This window comes from Falco cherrug, chromosome 5 (assembly GCF_023634085.1).
Source record: "Falco cherrug isolate bFalChe1 chromosome 5, bFalChe1.pri, whole genome shotgun sequence".
NCBI lineage: Eukaryota > Metazoa > Chordata > Aves > Falconiformes > Falconidae > Falco > Falco cherrug.
The window spans coordinates 36,698,248-36,718,070 of record NC_073701.1 but is presented as its reverse complement, the minus strand read 5'-3'; the positions used below and the strand labels follow the sequence as shown (position 1 = coordinate 36,718,070).

Genomic DNA, 19,823 nt, shown 5'->3' with positions numbered 1-19,823 from the left:
AGGGGGCGGCCGTGAGGGGCCGGCGGCCGTGAGGGGCCGGCGGCCGTGAGGGGCCGGCGGCCGTGAGGGGCCGGCGGCCGTGAGGGGCCGGCGGCCGTGAGGGGCCGGCGGCCGTGAGGGGCCGGCGGCCGTGAGGGGCCGGCGGCCGTGAGGGGCCGGCGGCCGTGAGGGGCCGGCGGCCGTGAGGGGCCGGCGGCCGTGAGGGGCCGGCGGCCGTGAGGGGCCGGCGGCCGTGAGGGGCCGGCGGCCGTGAGGGGCCGGCGGCCGTGAGGGGCCGGCGGCCGTAGCCAGCTCTGCCCGGGAAGAGGGGACGGCGGGACAGGCGCTGCCCACCGAGGCGCTGCCGTCGCTCAGGGTCTCCACAGCGCAGGCGAGGCAGAGCGACGGGTGTTGCGGCAGGGCCCAGCGCGCCCCGTGCTCGCCGCAGGGTATCTCGCCCGCCGCCGCCGCCATCACCGCCTGCCGCCGCGCCCTGCGCATGCGCGGGGCACCAGCCCGGGGCAGCGGCGTTCCCGGCCCTCCGCCCGCCCTGCAATCCCCGGGGCGGCGGCCTGAGGAGCCCGCGCCGCCCCCCCTCCCCTTTCCCGCAGAGCTGCAGGCTGTCACGGGGCCTGCCGCAGCCCGGCCCCGGCCGCTCAGGAGCGCTGCTCCTCGTGAAGTGCTGCCGCACGGCGTGCGCGCCCCCGGCGGCGGTAAGCGGCCCGGGGCTGCGGCGCTTGGCTCGGCAGAGGAGTGAACTGAGGGGCGGGATGTCTCGGCGCCCCTGCAGCTGCGTGCCGCGTTACGGCGTGCGCCGCTACCCCGCCCGCCTAGCGTTCCGTGCGGCCCCACCACGGCGGCGCGGAGGGGCCCTGAGCGCCCGCCCCGCCCCTGGCCCCGCCCCCGGGCTCGCGGCCGCCTGACTTCCGGCGGCGCGCGGCAGCGCTTCCCGCCCCCTCCCCTTCAGCGCGCTCGGGTTGGGAGCAGCGACCGCGCCGCGCCGCCGGGCCAGGCCGCGGCCATGGTGAGCGGAGTCGGGCACCGGCCTCTTCTCAGGGGGCGCCGCGGGGCCTCGGAGGAGCCGTCTTCCCCGGCTGGGCAGCACGTGGAGGCCCAGCGGGCAGGGCTGCGGGCGGTTGCGGGCCCCGCGGGGAGGGAGCGGCGGGGGCTGGCGGAGCGGCGGGGGCTGGCGGGGCGGGGGGGCACCCGGCGGCGGGGGACTCGGTGGCCCGGCCCGGTGGGGAGCGGGAGCATGTGCTTGGCTGGCGGGGGGCGGCCGGGTAGGGCCGCAGCTGCAGCTGCGTGCGAGAGCGGGCGGCGGAGCATCGCGGCGTGGGGCTGGGCTGGCCGGGGGCGGGGGCGCCTGCCAGGCCGGGAGCTGCAGAAACGGTGGTTCTGCCGGTGCCGATCGTTAGGGCCGCTCGTAACATCGTTGCTGTTCCGCTACGCCATCGATCTTAACGTTCAGAAACTACCTGTAGTTTGCGGAAATAAACCTGATATGTGCTTTTCTCGGGATTTCTTTAAAATTTGCGTCTTATCTTGCTATGCAGTGAAATGTTTCACGTACGCAATACATACAGTATCCGTGGTAGCAAATGCCTGAAGAGTACCCTGTAGGTTTGGCTGCTGGTGGTTTGTAGGGTGTAAATTGGCTGTCCACATGAGTAGAGATACTCTTTACTTTGAATACGAGAAGAATCTCTTTAGAAATAAGATGCATCAGTGTTTCTAGTATGTGCAGAGCAGATGAGAATAGTGATGTGACTCCAACAGTCAATATATGTGGTGAGCGTGATGCCTGCATAGTGTTGTTCTGAACAAAGCCCCCTTTGCTCCTGTTGTAATACTCTTTACTCTTTCCTCTCTAGAGTGAGGCAGAAGTGAATCCCAAAGCTTACCCACTGGCTGATGCACAGCTCACCAAAACGCTACTGGATCTTGTGCAGCAGTCCTGCAACTATAAGCAACTACGCAAGGGAGCCAATGAAGGTGAGATCTGTGTTGCAGTGTGCTAGAAAGCATAGCGAGGATTTTATGAAAAGCTGTAGCTAGAGATCATGTTTTCTCTCTAGCTCTAGACCACTAATTGTATATAATGTAGCGTTTGCAATTGTCTTGTCTCCTTGCTCCTTCTAGCCTGCTTAAGCAATATTCAGGGAAAGAACTAAGCTGTAATCGTTTCAACACCTCTATGCAGTTCTAGCAGATGCTCAGACTGTGTTCCTGGTGTGTGTCCTGTGATCATGCAGGCTTTAGTGGTGTGGCAGTAGGATTTGGGTTTGAGGGTACCTCTAGTGCAACCTGCTCAGAGCATGGCTGCTTTCACAAAATGGATCAGGTTGCCTGGGGCTTTGCCTAGTCAAACTTTAAAAAAAACACCACTCAATCCCTAAGGATAGAAATTCTACAATCTGTCAGGACACACGATCTCATGGCTTAAACCCCTCTCATAAAGGCAGGGTATAAAATTCGAGCACAGCCTCTGAATCCCCCTGAGGCAACAGTCAGTCTGCAACTTGCCCCTTTTACTGTGCACTCACAAGGACGGTCTGGCTTAATCTTCTTTGCAATACCCTTGAAGTGATACAATACAGCAACCCTCCCTCCTTCAGGCTAAACAAGCCCAGCTCCCTCTGTCTCCCCTCGTCCGTGGTGTGCCCCAGCCCCCAACCCACCAGCAGTCCTGGGCTGGCCTCGCTCTCTTGTCAGTCTCTGCTGTGCTTGAGGGAAGTGCTGGGCACAGGACCCCAGATGCAACCCTGTGAATAACCTCCTCCCTGGACCTATAGCTGCTGCTTTCCTTTGGCCTGTCTTCATGCTACCACTAGATCTTCTTGCTCATAGCAATTTCAACATCTCCTAAAGTTGTTTTTCACTATATGTGCTTTCCAGAAGGACACAAACTTACTCTTCAGTTTCTTTTACAGCCACCAAAACACTGAACCGAGGGATAGCAGAGTTCATTGTGATGGCAGCAGATGCAGAGCCCTTGGAAATCATCCTGCACCTCCCTCTTCTCTGCGAGGACAAGAATGTACCTTACGTGTTTGTACGCTCCAAGCAAGCCCTGGGCCGGGCATGTGGTGTTTCCCGGCCTGTCATCGCCTGCTCCATCACCATCAAGGAGGGATCACAGCTAAAGCCTCAGATCCAGTCTGTCCAGCAAGCTATAGAAAGACTGTTGGTCTAAATGCCCCTAAGTTTGTGTGTGGAATAGGAAAGTTGATGTCAGGGGAAATTAATGTCTAGCTTCAGTTGAGATTATAGTTTTGATATCAGTGTTTCATTTAAAAACACTGCATATTTGTTTAATAATGGCTTAATTCTTAGTGTTTCTGCCTCTCCTCCCCCCTCTTTTCTATTATTACATTCAACACATTCATTCTAATTGTATTTCTTCTTGAAAAGTGATTGTACAACTGTATTTCCTATTTGATGTTGAAAAGAAAGGGAAAAAAAAAATCCCCACCTTATTTCTGTCCCCAATCAGCTGCCTCTGTGTTGCAGTATTTCTGCTAAGCTTCAGTCTCTAACAGGTGTGAATAAGTGTTTCTGAATGGTTTTGTCTACTGAGGATAAGGCATGTCGGTTCCCCACAGTGTGTGCCTGCAGACTGCTGGGATTGTTGCTTTAAGTGATGGAGCAGCATAGACCATGTACAAGGCAGGCAGCAGCTACTGTGTAGCAGCGGATGGAGCCAAGATCAGTATATATAGCACAACCCTTTTCCTTCTTGAAACCAGACAAAAGACTTCTGTAAGAGGTATGGGGAGCAGGAATCTTGTGGCAGTGTACAAGAGGAAATCTATTTTGCTTATTTTTAAATACTGACTTTTTAAGAAAAATAAAATTGCTGAGAAAGCCAAATATAATTGTCAATTCCCTTGGGGAAGGCTTTTCAACTAACTAAAGTGTTCCTACTTGTAAAACTAAACCGCTCAGAGATTGCTTAAAGGTTATTGCAGTGCAGTAGTTCATACTCCTTCAGTTTTCTTTGCATGGACTGCTTCACTGAGCTTGGACTTCCTAGGGAATTTAAGTACAAAACACATGATCGAGAGGAGCCTAGTGTGGCTGACAAGTATCCTACATCTTGCCAATACTTTTTATAATTATCTCATGCTTTTAGGAAAGCTACTGTACTGTAGTCACCTGGCTGAAGATGAACCCTCTAAGTCAGGGGCAAGACAAAAGGAATCAAGTCATTTTTTCAGATAAATCAACCTGTGTCTCAAGAAAAGAATGCTAGATAATCTCATGTTCTGGAAAAGTATGAAGCACCACCAGCATTCTGGATTAGTGCTGGTTTTATGGAGCTTGTTTGGTTTAATGCATGTTGTACAGTAAATCTACTTACTGCTCTGTGCAGAAGAGTAAACCTCTGTATTGGAATGGGTCCTATCAAGCCTGTCTTCTATTGCAGGATACCAGAGCAAAGCTAGCATGGAAAGACCAATAGATACAGTAGCAGAAGGGAAAAGAAGTTAATGTTTCCAGAGACACTAACTTTGTACCTTTAGTAAGTACATCCCAAGCAGATGAAATCAGATCATGAAAGACTGAAGACAAATCATGTCTGTATTTTTTTAAGTGGCTGACAACAGTAATATCCTTGCTGAGGTGAACCCAATACAAAGATTTTAGAATCTTTTTATTTGTATGAGGTTTAGAAAAGCTGCTGTTCCCTTCTACTGATGCTGACTGTTGAGCTGGTGTGTTTAAAACCACAACTTTGCAAAGGATTTGCCATATTGTACCATGCCAAGACAGCTGATTTAAGACAGCACACAGAGCAGAAATAAAGGATTCTTGAGCAAGAAAAACTGTCTGATTTTCTGCTCTGAAGTCTTCTATCACCATCCCTTTTAAACTTCTGCTTCATGTGATAGTCTGCTATTAAAAAAAAAAAAAAAGCCAGGAGGAAAATCAAATAACCTAGGACAAACGTGCCACAATCATCCGAAGCCTGGAACATGCTGTGCCTGGGGGTTAGCAAGCCAAGAGAAGTTAACAAGGACATCTGGGGAATGAAATTCAGAATTAAGGACAGGGTAGCCTTACTATTTTATTGCATTTGATTCAAGCCTCACAGGGCCAAGTATTTACAGTAACTTCTTTGCCGAAGGGCAAAATAAATTGATCACTTAGACAAATTTTTATTAAAAATAATTACTATGATGGAGGCTGACTAGAAGTATAATAGACTATATAGCTTCAATACTGCAGAGCTCAACGTGGCTAGCTGCTCTTTGAAGAGTTGTGGAGGTGGAAGCGAGCAACATGCTGGCACCACTAGGGTGGTCACTGTGCCAAGAGTGGTCACAGCTGGCTCTGATACGTGCGCCATGCTACAGCACCAGCGCAACATTAATATATAACTTAATTCTTAAATAAGTTGCCTAATAGTTTGTGTGCCAAACACAGGAATCCCTGAACACTAAAAACACCACACAGACCAAAATGGATGCCACTGTGTTTGCATCCTATAGAAAGTTACAGTTTAGCTAAACAACTAGTACTGCTTCCTAGAGCAAGGGCCATGACTGTTGGTTTTAGTCATCTTGCACTGCAAGACAGGTGGAGCATGCCAGGGGTGGAAGCTTAAAAATGAAAACATAGCTCCAGATTCAACCTCCATAAGTATGATTAAAAAGATAAAAATACTGACCACAACTTGAGCACAGATTTAAGGACAGAAGCCTGCACAGTAACTCATATTTGCTACAGAGGTGGAAAAGCTCTATCCCATCTCAAATTTAATTGGGTAAAATGCTTGCAGCCTTCCAGGAAACTTCCTCCCGCCCCTGTTTTTTAAACCAGCTTCTGCTAATACCATTTAAAAATGGAAGACCTGGCTGTGCAACTTTGTGAAGAGGTTGCTTCCCAGTAATGATTTTCTCTTTTATGATCTGATGGTAATCTTTATAAAGCTAATGGTGGCGAAGAACCCAATTTTATTACAAGTACTTATACTGACTGGTTGTTTTGGAGAGTAGGAGAGTGATACACCACGCTTATACCAGGGGTCCTCAAACTACAGCCCACAGGCCGGACACAGCCCCCCAGGGTCCTCAATCAAGCCCCCGGTATCTACATAACCCCCCTGCCACCCCCCCGCCGCCGGGGGTTGCGGGGGGAAACCAAGCAGCTGCAGATGACTGCCTGCCACTTAATCCACATGCCAGCCCGTTTAAAAAGTTTGAGGACCCCTGCTTATACCCTCTGTTAGCACACAGACTTGACTTGCTGCTTGAATTCACATGGTGCCATTGGCACAGATCATTCTGTTTTCTTACTTACATTGAATTGAATTTTGCTGTCTTTGTGATGCAAAGATCATATAGACAGTGTTACAAAGCAAGAAGTCCAAAATAACTTTTATTAAGAAACCAGGAAGACACAATGTGTTCACTTGCAGTGGGTGACCTGAGTTAGCAGGGAATTTAATTCTGCCTTTGGCTCCTGCGAACAGAATCCAACTTTGCAGAGATGTTTCACAATTAAGAGGAAAAAGGTTCTCCACTGCTACATTCAGCAACATTTAATCACCTTTCCCTCCATAGCAAGATTAAACAGACACAGCCTCCACCTAAGACAACCAAAACTTAGATTGATTAGGTTAGATTGATTAGATTAGGTTGATAGAAGTCAACCAGGGCCTTCTGCTCCTGCTTAGTGCTCATTAAAGTATTCAGTTAATGTATCCATGAGCTCCTGCTTCTTCCCATCACCCTTCAGCCCATAAAGCCTGCATGCATCCTTCAGAACAGGTACAGTGAGCTTGCCTAGAGTGCCCTTCTGCACGTGACTCCGCAGCTCATCTTTTGAGACTTCTACCTTGGGCCTCTTCTCAGTCTGACTATCAGAAGCTAGAAAGATAAATTTTAGATCACCAAGATTTTAAAAAGTTTCTTAATAGAAAGACATCAACGTTTCTCATACGTAACACAGTTAATGGCCATTACCACATGCTACTTTTAACAGCTACTTCCACATTCACAGACCTATTATCCATATTTTGCTTTAAGAAGCAGGTGTCACTCACTAAGTCAGTCACATAGTGTTTCATTGATAGGAGTGATCTCAAACTCAAGTATGAAACTTAAGTGTTCTGATGAAAAGATAACCCCCAAATGAAACTTTTAAAGGATTCTCACTGAGACAGCAGAATGCAATGATTCCACAGGGAGCTCAGCTAACTGACACTCCCACTTTATGCAGTTTCATAGACTCCCAAACCACCCATGTACTTGAACATTACTTGGACATGTAGCCCTAAAGACACCCATCTTGGACTTGCTAAACAGCCCATGCATAAAAGTCTGTCCCCTCACCAACACAAACTGAAAGCATGAATGATTTTACTACTCTGTCATAAAAAGCAAGATATTAAAAAAAAAAAAAAAAAAGTACTTTGCAATCATTTACCCACATTGCTTCTTATACTTCACTATGCAGTTTCTCGTTCCAGCTGTTCTCCAACTGGATACCATAGTATTCTCTACTCCCCAAGAATCACCACTGGATATAAATTATATCTCCACAATTAATTGTGGAGATGAGCAAAGAGAGTTGTTGCACAAGTGGCTTCCATAAACTATGAGACAAACTGAAAACACAGAAGCTTCTAAACTGAATATGGACACCACATTGTGTGTCTGCACCACTATTACTGACCTTGTTTTCGTTTTGCAGCCTTCCCATCAGGATTGTAGTCAGGGGGATAAACCAGCTGCTTGAACTCCTCTACCAGGTTGCCCAGCCTGTGGTTCATCTCTTCAGCTTTTGGCACTGGCAAAAGAAAAAGATTTGACCTCTCAAAAACAGAGTGTTCACAGGACAGTCTGAACAAGGCCATCACCAGATACAATTGCGCTTCTGTAATAACTAACATGCAAGCATCTTGCAAATATGCAAATTGCAAAGACCTATGTTATGATATTCACAAATGAAAAATTTACAGCTCTTGGTAATATCAACAGTTTGTGTTGTACATATGTAATGGACTTGCATATACCCCTGAAGAGGAAATACATATGTGCAGAACAAAACTGACACAGTGGAAGTGATGTAGAATGTCTGCTACGTGACTGCACTGTTAGCCAGGTCTAATCTCAGACATCTAAAATACAACATTACTACCTAAGGTTGTGAGTAGCTTGTGGCAGAACAACTTGTTTCTGTCATGAGTTTGTATGATATCTAGCACAGAGACCTATATTATTTGTTAGGTTATCACTTCAGAAGAGACAAATAGTTACTCTAACAAAATTCCTGCACTACAACATAATTTTAATAAAAGGAACTTCCCCTTCCGGAGCAGGTTTCTGTCCTTTGACAAGATATTCTTACCTAGAAACTCTCACAGCTGTTAAAGGAAAAATTCACACAGACGTGGGTACCACTGGGCTTGCAACTCAGATTGGGCCACCCCCTCAGTGAGTGGCAGAGAACAACGGGATACAGCACAGCTTATATACACTTATCAAATCATTAGTCAATGTCCAAAGTTTTTAGAAGTTTCCTTTAGTCTTCTCAGTTCTGCGAATCCACCACTTGAACCTGTCCCAGTTGATTCCTCTATTCAGTTCTAGCCTCTGCCTCAGTTCCAAGGTTCTCCTCTGATCATGATCTTCTTTCTGCCTGCTTTAACTCACACAATCCTTCAAGCACACTTAGTCTTTGAAAAGCAATTCCTATTCACATATACTGATTTTTCTAAAAAAGCACCTGCATTTCTGAGAGCACCTGTGTATACAAATTGATGATCTATTGTTTCTCTATTCTCCCACTGATTAACTTGACTAAGTTTTAAATCAGCCTTGCATTAGAGCTATACAAGGGATGAAGCCTGGTTCTGCCATTTAGCAGCTTCAGCACTTTAAATTTCTTAATTCAAAATACACTTCCTTTAACAACAGCCACAAGATGGCATCATTGCCTCCTAGCAGGATAATTCCCCAAGTAATTCTGCCTATTTCTCAGACTGAAATATTAATTAGACTCTTAAAGAGAGGAATTTCAGAGAAAACATTTGTCACCATAGAAAAAAGATGATTCAATTTTAATTTTGGAGGGTAAAGTGAACAATTTTTCCTCTATTTAAAAAGTGACAGCATTAGAAAGTAAGGTTTCAGTATTTCAGAATGGATGCACCCAGTATTCTACATCTTGGAACTGCACACAACTGAAATACTTTTTAAAAGACATTTGGGTTTGTAGTAGCATATCTCTGACTTAGAACAAAGTCAAGAGCCCTCTACCCCACCTCCCTTCGCACCCACCAATAATTCTCACTTGTAAGATCTTCGGCTTGTTCTGGTTCCATCATATCCAGTGCCAAAGCCTCCAGATTCCTGAAGTGCTGCTGCAAAACTGGGTTCTCAAAGCTGTCAGTCCTGTCAAGAAACCCCCAAAATGTCAATGCCAAGACAACACATGACACACAACATCTACCACCAACTTATTTCAAAGTAAAACTTCCCTCTTCCCCACAAAACAACCCATCTTAGCAGAACTGCTTTTCTTCTTTTCAGTTTCCCTGCTGAATCACTATCCTGTCATGGATCAACTGCATTAGGAAGCTGTGTGAGAGTTAATTGAGACAGTGGCATTCTACTTTAATAATAACGAAGTTTTTTGTACCCCCAATCTGTGTAAACTGTACATGCATTTACTTTATCCATGCATAATTATTTCACAATTCTTATGCTACTTTCCATATACCTAGGAAAAAAACCTCCCATAAAAACCAATAACATTTATCCAGGCTATAATGAAAAAGGCCTAACTATTCCCTCTAAAAGTGTCTAATTTAAACAATCCAGGTCTGATCTGCAATAGATTGGCAGAACCACAATAAAATGTGATACCACTGCAACAAATGACAACAGCCCAGAGAACAAGAGCAATTCCACAAAGAACTCCAGAACGTGCTACATAAAGCATGTGGTTCCTGGGTATCCAGAATGATTAATAACAAAGATTGGACAAAGCTACTGCAAAGGGAAGCAATTTGTATCAAAATACATCAAAATCTCACCCTGTGGACACCACAGCTGAACAACATGTACAATAGAGGAAGCAACAGCATTGTGCTTTCTTCCCCCTGCGTGCTATTTATCTCTACCTGTATTTGAATCGTAGCTTTTGAATTATTTCTTTCATTTTGTCCACTTGCTCTCGACTGGCTGGCACCTTTTCTGTAAAATCAACATTCCGTTTGTCATCTGCATATGGTAGGAAAATTATGTGGAAACCTACACAGAAGAGAGGGAGCAGGAGAAGTTATACAGAACCATGGCCTCGAAACAGTAATTCATGGGAAAGACCAAGATGCTCATTATCTAGATCTGACGACTCCAGCTATTTTGTTGTAAACAGCAGCTGTCCATAATACTTCCTAGCACCTACAGCATGACATTCAGTCCCAATCTCAATGTATATAACCAACATCACTAATGGCGTTTTGAAAGAGATTAGAATCAAATGCATAGCTAAGAGCTGGATACTTGTAACTCACTTTTTACGCAAGAGTTAAACTTGTCTAAATTTCCCATATCTCACTGGATATGAGCTTGAAAAAGGCTCGTTTGAAATTAAGTTAATGCCCACATGTTATTTCTGAAATGCTTTAGTTCATACACAAGCAGCGTTATTTCCCTACTTCACATTCTCCCAGAAGAGGATTTTCCAGTTAAAGAGGTGAGAAAATGCAAAAGAGCAAGAGTCTGCCTTTGCTGCCTAATCATTCCCCATGAAGCTAATAAGGTGTGAGGCTCGGAGCGTGAGTTTTTTTTATTTAATATCATAAAATGTATCCAAGGATACAATAAAATGCAGGGAAAAACATGCTTTCTAGTCAGCAAACAGGAAAAAAAATGGCTTTTAACGTTTAGGTCAGTTACTTGAATCTTCTAAAAAGACACAGGAAGCAGAGAAAATACTGTAGCCATGTTATACCTGAGCAAGCACTGATGCAACTGGGATTTAAAAAAAGAAATTCAACACCAGATGCTTACAATGACAAAACTGAAGAAAAAGGATGTTGAAAAGCACTCTCCTCAGTTTTGAGGGGAGCAGCACTAACAATATTTCCATGCAATACAAGGCACTATTATGTTGTCAGCAGACTACATCCAATCATGCAAGGAAAGGCAGCATCTCTTCCCATACCTGGAGGGGCTAACTGCACTTTCTGCTCATCCACCTCTTCCTCCTGAGGAACCAGGGCCACAAAGCGAGGAGGAGTGTTTCGGCGGACAGTGTATCTGCACAGTACCATCACCTCTCTCTCCAAGCATTTCATCAATAAGGCATTAAATAGTGTTGTACTGCCTGCAAAGTAAAAACTGCATTGGTAAGATTAACAGTTTTGCTCCTTTGTTCAGGAATGTAACCCTAGATATTACAGTTTCAAAACCTGTGAGTTCTTTGAAATGCTTGCAATAAATATCGCAGAAGTAAAAAGCAACTTTTGGAAGCAGGAGCCCCTTGAAAATGACAGTATTAGTGTCTCTCCTGACCAGAGCAGTGAGTTCTGGTGAAAGAAATGAAATCACTAGCATCAAGGAAATATGGTTGAAAATTGGTAAAAGATATCTACAAAGCCTCTTTCTGGTCTGGTGGGACTTTATAGCAGCAGCACATCATAGGACCTTTTTGCAGAAGTAACACTAAAAATTCAGTCTGCAGTATTCCTCTAGAGGCACACATTTGCTTTGTATTCTATGGTGGTCAGGAAAAGACTGAGATATAGGTAAGGTGTTTGACTCAGGAAACTGCAAAGCTGGATAAGCTAGTGTAAAAATTCTTCTTTAGACAGACACTGCAAAGCATCCGGTCATAACTCAGCTCTTTATCCACCAGTAGACTGAGGTGCTAGAGCTTCTTCTCTACTATTGCAGCTTTGGATGGATTAATACTGTATTTCTATGGAAGCAGACTTACATATACACATAAAAAGTCCTAGGCATCCTCTCCTTTACAAGTCCATAAAGTGCTGTTAATTCAACCATGCTTCTCGAGTATTATGTTTCCACTCCTAGCTGGTATGGACTTAAAAATAGCAATTACCTTCACTGGTTTGGGGTTTGTTGTTTTGTTGTTGGTTTTTTGTTTTTTAACCACCTTCACCTTTTTGTCAGGTACCAGGATCCTTCACTTCCATGAATGACAAAATCAAATTATTCTGGGACTACACCTGCATAGTTTGATTAGCTGCTACTCATGATGGAAGCAACATGAATCCCAATCTGCTCTTCTGTTACTGAAGAAAACAAGAACTAACTGCAGCTGAGAGGGGCAAAAAGAGTTAATTCTACACTTTTTAACATTAGCAAGTTTTTAAGTTGGTCAAAGATTCTACACCCAGTGATCTTCACTCAAACACACTATGGATCAGCTGGTTACCCTAATGCAAGGTGGTGAATCTTCTCTTGCCACCTTTACTTACCACTGACTAGGGACTCATCAGGATAGATGAACTGGGAGGGCTTGATATGGTGGTGCTGTTTTAGCATTGAAAGTGGTTTGAAGCCAATCAGAAATAAGCCCGGAGAATCAAACCGTTTTAATTCTTCTGTTTCCTCTTTCTCCAGCACAATCTGGCGGTTTCCATATGTCTAAACCAGGGAAGAGCAGATAGTAGGGCTGCCAGCATAAAAAATTGCAGTGGGGGTGGGGGGGTGCAAGGAGGAAGAGTATGCAATTGCTGTCTTCCACTAGAGGGTTATAGACATGAGAGAAAACTCTCATCATTAGGGCACACTGACTGCAAGTCACAGTCTGTGACCATTATCACAAGGGAAAGTCTACCTGGACATTAGCCAAATGCACTTTCTTAAGACACTGGTTAAGCCCTGGCACAGAGAGTCTGCCACATCTCATCCTTGGAGTTCTTCAGAGCTGTCCCAAACAAACTCTGAGCAACCTGATTTGGTTTTGTGAGTCTTGGTCTGGGCTGGGTAGGACCAGACATTTTCAGAGGTCCTGTTTGATTCTAAACTTGCCTCAGCAGATGCACATCAGCTACCTGCTCCCGGCAGAAACAGTGACTGAGAAACAACGCTTTTGAAGCATCACTCATACATCAGAAAACCAAAAACATACTGTAATCCAGATGCTGAAGTGAGACATCAGGGCTTAATGCTCAGCTTTGTCTTCATCTCCTGTACTTTATTTCAAGAAACTAATGTCCAGTATAAATAAACTTAATATTTAATCTTACAACAATTTTAAGAACTTTTAGCATGGTAGGACAAGCAAAGTGTGCTTCTGACAATATACCCAGCAACCACATATCCTGCTTTGAAGTAAGGCTGTGCCTGAACAGAACATGATTTTCAAACTACATCAGCCAAACTATCCAGCAGGAAGGCAAAGCAAAGAACAAAATAACAAAAAACAAAGGTAATGTGCTTTTTTTTTTTTTTGATTTGGAAAAGAGCTCCAACTCCCCTCACCCCATGATTCACAGTTGCATACTTAATAAAACAGACTAAATCTGTTCCTAATGAATCAAAAGGTAACACCAGCAGCAATAGCACAAGACCACATAAGGTCAGGCTCTAACAACCTGGTTCTGCCTTACAGTAAGAAGTGACCTGTGGTCCTGAGTGCACTTCCACCAGTGGATATGCTTTCCCTTGACAGTCATGCCAGAGAAACAACCCACTCTCACTCTGCATAGTTTATAAAGTGACCAGGCTATCCCCAGGGGCATACAGATGTAAGTATTTCTGCATCTGATCTTGAAAGTGAAGTACAAACAAAAGCAGCAGGAGAATCAGCATCTTCCCTCACCCCCAGTCACAGAAACAGGAAAAAGCAAGCACACAATCAATACATTACCTGAGCCCTTTTTGTGTCACTAGGCAGGAGCAAGCTGCCTGTTTTTCTGTTAAACATCCTTGTTTTTGTTTTAACTGGTTCATTAGTTTCCCGATAAAGCTTCACCGGATATGGCTTATAAGCTTTCTGAACAAGGTTGTAAACACCAACAGAAAGCGACAGATCTTTGTTCAGATACAGGTTTAACCTGCGTAAAAAAGCAGATACAGACTTGAGACTTCCAAAAGATCACTGTTGCAAAAGAAAGCCATCTCCTCAAATAACTTATTTTCTCTGACCTCCTCCTATTCTCCTCCCCCAAAATCACATGTATCTCTGGAAACATACTATTACTTGATTCATAATCTCACTTGTACAAAAACATTATTGGAATACTGACATTTCTGGTCATAAAAATTATTTGAACACAAATAATTTACCATATTTCTTCCACTTTTTTTTCACTCTGATGGGCAACTATGCTCAAGCAGAGCACAGGACAACTTTACTTTTGGGCACCCCACTTGTGCTTAATGCATTGTGACCTCTGAATTCACACAGCTGTTCACACAGAAGACAAAAATTCCCAAAAGAACTCCATCAAGCCAAACAATATCACAATTTAAGAAAAAAAAAATCAGAAGTTAGAGAAAAATTCAGAAGCAAAGGTTTAAAATTGGAAGTTATCTCCCAGTTCTGAGAGCAAGAGAGTGAATGTTACTTCCTTTCCTCTAAAAGCTATCACTTGTACGAGACTCCTTCTCCTTCACTATTACAAAACTTGAGGAACATTCGCATAAGCGAAAAATAAAGCTGTGAGCAGGAGCAAGAATACCAGTGACAGCAGATTAGGCTGGGATTTTTTTTAACCTATATTAAAAAAACACTAGGCTGTGAAGTTCATTCCTTACTGTGTTTCCACATCATTCTACTATGAACTCACTCATCAAAAAAACCCCCAACTGTTACAGAGTACATAGAAAGTATTTTTGGAACTATGTGCTTTGTCAAGATCCCTTTAATCTCTCTGTAAGTATCTCTAATGTTTCAGTAGGAGATCAGAAATATCAAGGCTGTGTGACAAGTGCCTAGACAGACAGGTCACATAGCTATTTAATAATAGGCCAAAATACCTACCAGTCATGTTGGAGATAAAATTTTTCTAAGTTAACACTAGTAAGAAGAGCCTCATTTCAATCAGATCTCACTATAAACTATTTTACATGTTTATGCCATTTTTTGAAAAATGATCATTTCTGGCCAAGCTCGGCACAGGAGACATCATGCAGGGGAAGAAAGGAGGCCCTGCTTCACTCTCCACTCTTCTCATCCACCAAGGACAAATATCCTTGGAAGCTATGGAAGAAACACTGATCTTGGACTAAGGAATTAAGACAGGATTGTAAGCACTGATGTCTTTGTAGACCAATCATTCCAGAAAAGGGAGGTGAGATGCAGTCTAAAAATAACATCAGGTGCCTCCACTGAATGAAATACAGTAACTATAGGCACAAACCTGACTAAAGTTCGTTTCCTTGTCTCCTTTGCTCGTACTTTCTTCATGAGATGTTCTAGTTTCGCTGACTCCTCAGGCTGGATTCCAAGGTCCTCATCATCTGCTATGTTTATGATATCCCTGTAGAACAAAGAGATATCAAACCCTCCAGGCTTCTTCAAGTGCATCAAGTCCAGGATGATACCTAGCAACAAAGTAAGAGATAGGAGGAGGATCACAGAAACTGCTTTTTTCTTACATCAAAACGTTTCTCAGCACTTTCAGATTTCTCTATCTAAGCAAAGAATTTAAGCAGGAAAACACTGCAAACTCTCATCTGCACCAGATGTGAAATTTCCTAGGGAAAGAGGCAAAAGACTTTCTTCAACTTCAATTGAAACAACGTAGCATAGAAAATGTTTCTTCCCTAATTAAGAATCTGGACAACCTTGTGTATGAAACTGCTCTGACAAGCTCCTGTGAAACAAAATCTTATCTCAGGCACAGAGGGAAGTAATCAGTTCAGAAATTCCCCTTTCCCAGTTACAAGGGCTAATGGATTAGGGAAACCTCACAGCTTCTAGAACCAGCACATTTGCTGAACTCCAAGAACTCCAAGTGGTTCTCTCAGATATGTAGTTGAAGTAATGGAGCGTTTGCTCCCCAGTCTCTGAGCTCAGGTTGCTGTTCTGCAGCTAATTCAAAATGGAGCCATTAAAGTAATTTTCCTTTTGTGTTAACTTAGTGTTATTATTCCCTTCCTGGAAAATGGTGGAACAATGAAATAAAGTACAGTTTGTTTTTCATGGTACTCTCAAATCCTGATTTACACTATTAGAGTAGAAAAAGAGATCCTAGAAAATAACTGTTAGTCGCTGGATACCAGATTGGGTAACAGATTTTTCAAATTTAGATTAGATACCAAATTTCTAATTTAGAAAACTTTAGAAAGATTCCCCACTCCCGATGTTTTTACATTTTTTTTGTATCACAAATTTACAATGCAGTTAACATCTGCTGCAAGGATACATCACTTTTATTCTGCCTGAAATTAAAGGGGAAAATAATGACCTGTGTCTCTCAGATCACCAGCTCTGGTCCTGGCCAGCTTGGCTTTAGCACTATCATTGGCATGAGGGTCATCTTCATTGGTGAAGAGCATGATCCTTTTGTGGCTCAGTCTGACTTGGACATCACTGAAGAGATTAGAGCAGGCCCAGAGTGCTTCACCCAGTGAATAGTCGGCATTGTGGCCAAAGGTCTCATGGAAAAGTGTTTGTCCTTCGTCTCCCCTGTATTGGTCCAGCTCCAGAACACGCTTTGCACCTAAGGGGGATAACAGCATTCATATACATTGGAAATACAGAAGTAGTACCTTCTTCTAAATATGCACCCAAGGACCCCTTGCAGTTGACATCCAAGTAATGTCCCCCTAGCACCTCTGTGACAATGCCCTTCCAACACATGGCTGAGCAAATTGTTCAGCATAGCCTAACACTTGCAATATTGCAAACCGGTTACCACTTGAAAGCACCTGCTAGGGCCAAGAGAACACAAAGTGCCCTACCACCAATGTGGGGCTCTTCCATCTGGGGGAGGGAAACATGCAGAGATTAAAGTATCACAAACCCTCTACACAGAAAGGACAAGTGCTCAGCAGGAAAGGCAGCAACGGCACCCACTGCAGAAGGTGCCACCAGAGAAAGGAGAGGAGCCTGAAATACATGCTGTATCTCCATGGCACACTGGGAAATTGGAGAATCCCTCCTGCTCCCTTGCCCCTCATGTCAGAGAGAATCAACCTATAGGTCAGACACAGCCCACAGATCACTACATGGAGCACAGCAACATTTAGGGCAGGCGTCAACAGCCTGTTTAAAGCCCAGTGGATTACTCCAGCCCAACTGTGACTGTTTTTCCCACCTGTCTAACAGCAGCTTCTGTTTCCTCCCATAATTACGAAGGAAGACAAGCTTTCATTTTTCAGCTACTGCATTCTGCATAGCTTCTTCCTTTATCCTTCATTCAAATTCTATAGCACTTTTGAAATCTCACCTGAAAATGTCTTTCCCTCCCATTTAGTATTTTATTTTCATGTCCTCAGCTGTCATTTAATTAATAGCATGAATGTTTATCATTACATACTACATAGTAACTAACTATAGTATTTCTTACTTCTCCAGAGCACACTGCTCTCCAGGGGCAGCAAATAAGACAGTTACCTTCCTATTTAACAACAACTACCTTTCATCTGCACTGTCTTTATCAGCATGGCCAAGTTGCCACCTCTAACACAGGGTAACAGGCAAGCAGGGAAGGAAGAGGAAAAAGGATGACTGAGAAGCTTAAGGTACAGACTGCCAGAAAACAGGTAAGAACCTAAGGCAGTCTTGTCAGGTCCCTGTCATAATTAATTCTGAAACTAGGACAAGGCAGTTCTTTCAGGAGAACCCCATGTGTTATTAAATCTGCACCTCCTAGTTAAGAAAATGAAATAAAACCTCCTCAGAGATAAAGGCTGTTATTAAAAGCTACAGACAAAATCCTTCCCAAGACTCTCCACTGACAGAACTTGCCACCATTAGGCGTGCACTCTTAGCACTCCATCTACACCTTTTCCAATTCAACAACTGGCACTCATTATCAAGCAGATGCTAGGTAATTCTAAGAAATTCCAAGAAAATGGAAGGGCTAAATTCAAGAATTGCGAAACTTATTACGAAAATAAGAGACAGAACACCCCAAACAGGCTAACATATTGGACAACCTGTTCTAGCTGACCCCGTTAGAGCAGGAGGGTTGGACAAGATGACCTCCAGAAATCCCACTCAATCTCTGCCATTCTGTGATATTCTCCATCAGCTGGAATCCATGGTACCTTAGCATGTACACGCACTTTTCAGAAGTGCGGCAGACACATGATGGGCTTTCAAGAGTTCTGTTGAGATCCTCTTAGGTTTAGCAGACAGCAAGTGAACCACCATGATGATACAGAAGACATAGAAAAGTGACCTGAACCAACTATAACAGAAAAAGCTACACCCCAACTAAGTTTCTAAGCTTTCAGTAAACTTCTGAACCTACCCTTGCCCTCGCATCTCAGTAACAGGAATTTTATCTGACAGTTTTCTGTTTTCAGACAGGCCAGTTACTGAAAATGCTACTAGACAGACTTCCTTACTCCATCTTTCTACATAACCTTCATACCGCTCTACTGTCTTTACCTGGATTGTCCAGCTCCTGAAGAACATAGATGTGCTTGAAATCTGCAGAGTTCTTGTTCTTTTCTGTACCATAGAACACAACACTTAACAAGTCCCTGTCACTACTAATAATCTTGCTGGTATACACATTCCGGATGCACTGAAAAAAAAATGCACACAGGTCAAAACATGAAGAAATCAGTTGCAGTAAAGGTGCAAAAGTTTTGTCTTTAGCAATCAGCAATTTATACAACTACACGCCAGCAAACAGACGAACCATAACGAATGCTTTAAGATAAATTTCACCAGAAGAAACAATTTGCAATCTTGTCTTTCGAGAGATTCTTTTCAGTACACTGCCTTAGACATTTTTCAGCAGTATTCCATTCCTACAAGCAAGACCAACGAAATGAACATTTCTTATACCACCATGAACGCAGACCGATCGCTCATTCTGTAAACGTTTCCCTCACCACACTCTGGACTTGGCCCACCAGGCAAGATCTTTCCAAACCCGCAGCCATTCGGCAATCCCAGTTGCTCGAGTTTCCCAGTGACCTGACACCAACAGATCAGGCAGAGCAGCCCGGCAGCCACACCCCCGGCGGAGCCACGGATCCCCGAGGGCCTGCAAAGCCCCCCGAGGGCCTGCAAAGCCCCCCGAAGCTCCCTCAGCGCCTCACCTGGATGGTCATGTCGAAGGGAGTCACGCCGTCCCCATCAGGCTCAAACATGGCCTCGGAGCCATCCACTAAAAAAATGAGGCTGTCCCGGCCTGAGAACCTGCAGTCCCCTACGGAACGGGGGGAAACCGTTACAGCAGCGGCCTGCTCCGCCCGCTGGCCCCGGGGAGAAGCGGGCCCCGGGCTGCCCTCGGTGAAGGGGGGCTGGACCCTTACCGACCGCCTCAGCCCTCTCCTCCTCCTCCTGCTCCTCCTCCTCCGGCCCCTCGCTCCGGTAGTAGGACACCCACTCCGACATGGCTCTCAACGCGGCGCCAGGCGCAACGGCCGCGGAAGTGCCGGCGGGGAGGGGGGGGAAGGGCGGCGCGTGCTCGCCCCGGCCGCGCGAGCCGGCCCCGCCCGCTCCCACCTGCGCTCAACCAACCCCGTCGGCCGCGCGCCGCTGCCTGCGCTCACTAGAAGACCCGCCTCCCAAGGTAACTCTGACCAATGGAGACAAGAAGGTCGCCGCGCGTGCCCCTCCCGCGGGAAGCCACGCCTCTCCTCGGCGAGGATTGGTTGCGGCGAGGAAAAGAAGGCGGGAGCTCTCCCCGCCTTGCGTGTGGCTCCGGTTCGCAAGCCGGAAGAGGC

The 19,823-nt window shown here is 45.0% G+C and overlaps 3 protein-coding genes across 4 annotated transcripts in view; 1 reads left to right on the top strand and 2 right to left on the bottom strand.

Annotated features, from left to right (window-relative positions):
* Positions 1–720, bottom strand: part of MEI1 (meiotic double-stranded break formation protein 1) — a 39,242-nt gene extending 38,522 nt beyond the window's left edge. Inside the window, exon 1 of the mRNA XM_055712579.1 lies at positions 334–720. Coding sequence (XP_055568554.1) covers positions 334–480 — 147 coding nt within the window. The 5' untranslated portion in view covers positions 481–720. The remainder of the gene's footprint in view (positions 1–333) is intronic.
* Positions 721–752: 32 nt separating this feature from the next.
* SNU13 (small nuclear ribonucleoprotein 13) lies at positions 753–4,805 on the top strand. The gene is made up of 3 exons (XM_055712578.1): positions 753–1,003; positions 1,851–1,971; positions 2,910–4,805. Exons 1-3 carry the CDS (start codon positions 1,001–1,003, stop codon positions 3,170–3,172), a joined length of 387 nt encoding a protein of 128 aa, XP_055568553.1. The 5' UTR covers positions 753–1,000; the 3' UTR covers positions 3,173–4,805.
* A 1,815-nt stretch (positions 4,806–6,620) lies between these two features.
* On the bottom strand, positions 6,621–19,609 carry XRCC6 (X-ray repair cross complementing 6). Of its 2 annotated transcripts, none has more exons than XM_005441277.4 (12): positions 19,410–19,607; positions 19,194–19,303; positions 18,532–18,670; positions 16,379–16,633; positions 15,329–15,512; positions 13,834–14,020; positions 12,437–12,605; positions 11,158–11,319; positions 10,112–10,241; positions 9,280–9,380; positions 7,660–7,773; positions 6,621–6,851 (listed from the first exon to the last, which is right to left on the bottom strand). In XM_005441277.4, exons 1-12 carry the CDS (start codon positions 19,489–19,491, stop codon positions 6,655–6,657), a joined length of 1,830 nt encoding a protein of 609 aa, XP_005441334.1. In that variant the 5' UTR covers positions 19,492–19,607; the 3' UTR covers positions 6,621–6,654. The 2 variants fall into 2 exon arrangements, 1 of the variants encoding a protein (XP_005441334.1); XR_008732580.1 differs by having other exon boundaries at positions 6,819–6,851; positions 9,267–9,380; positions 19,410–19,609.
* Positions 19,610–19,823: the final 214 nt, after the last annotated feature.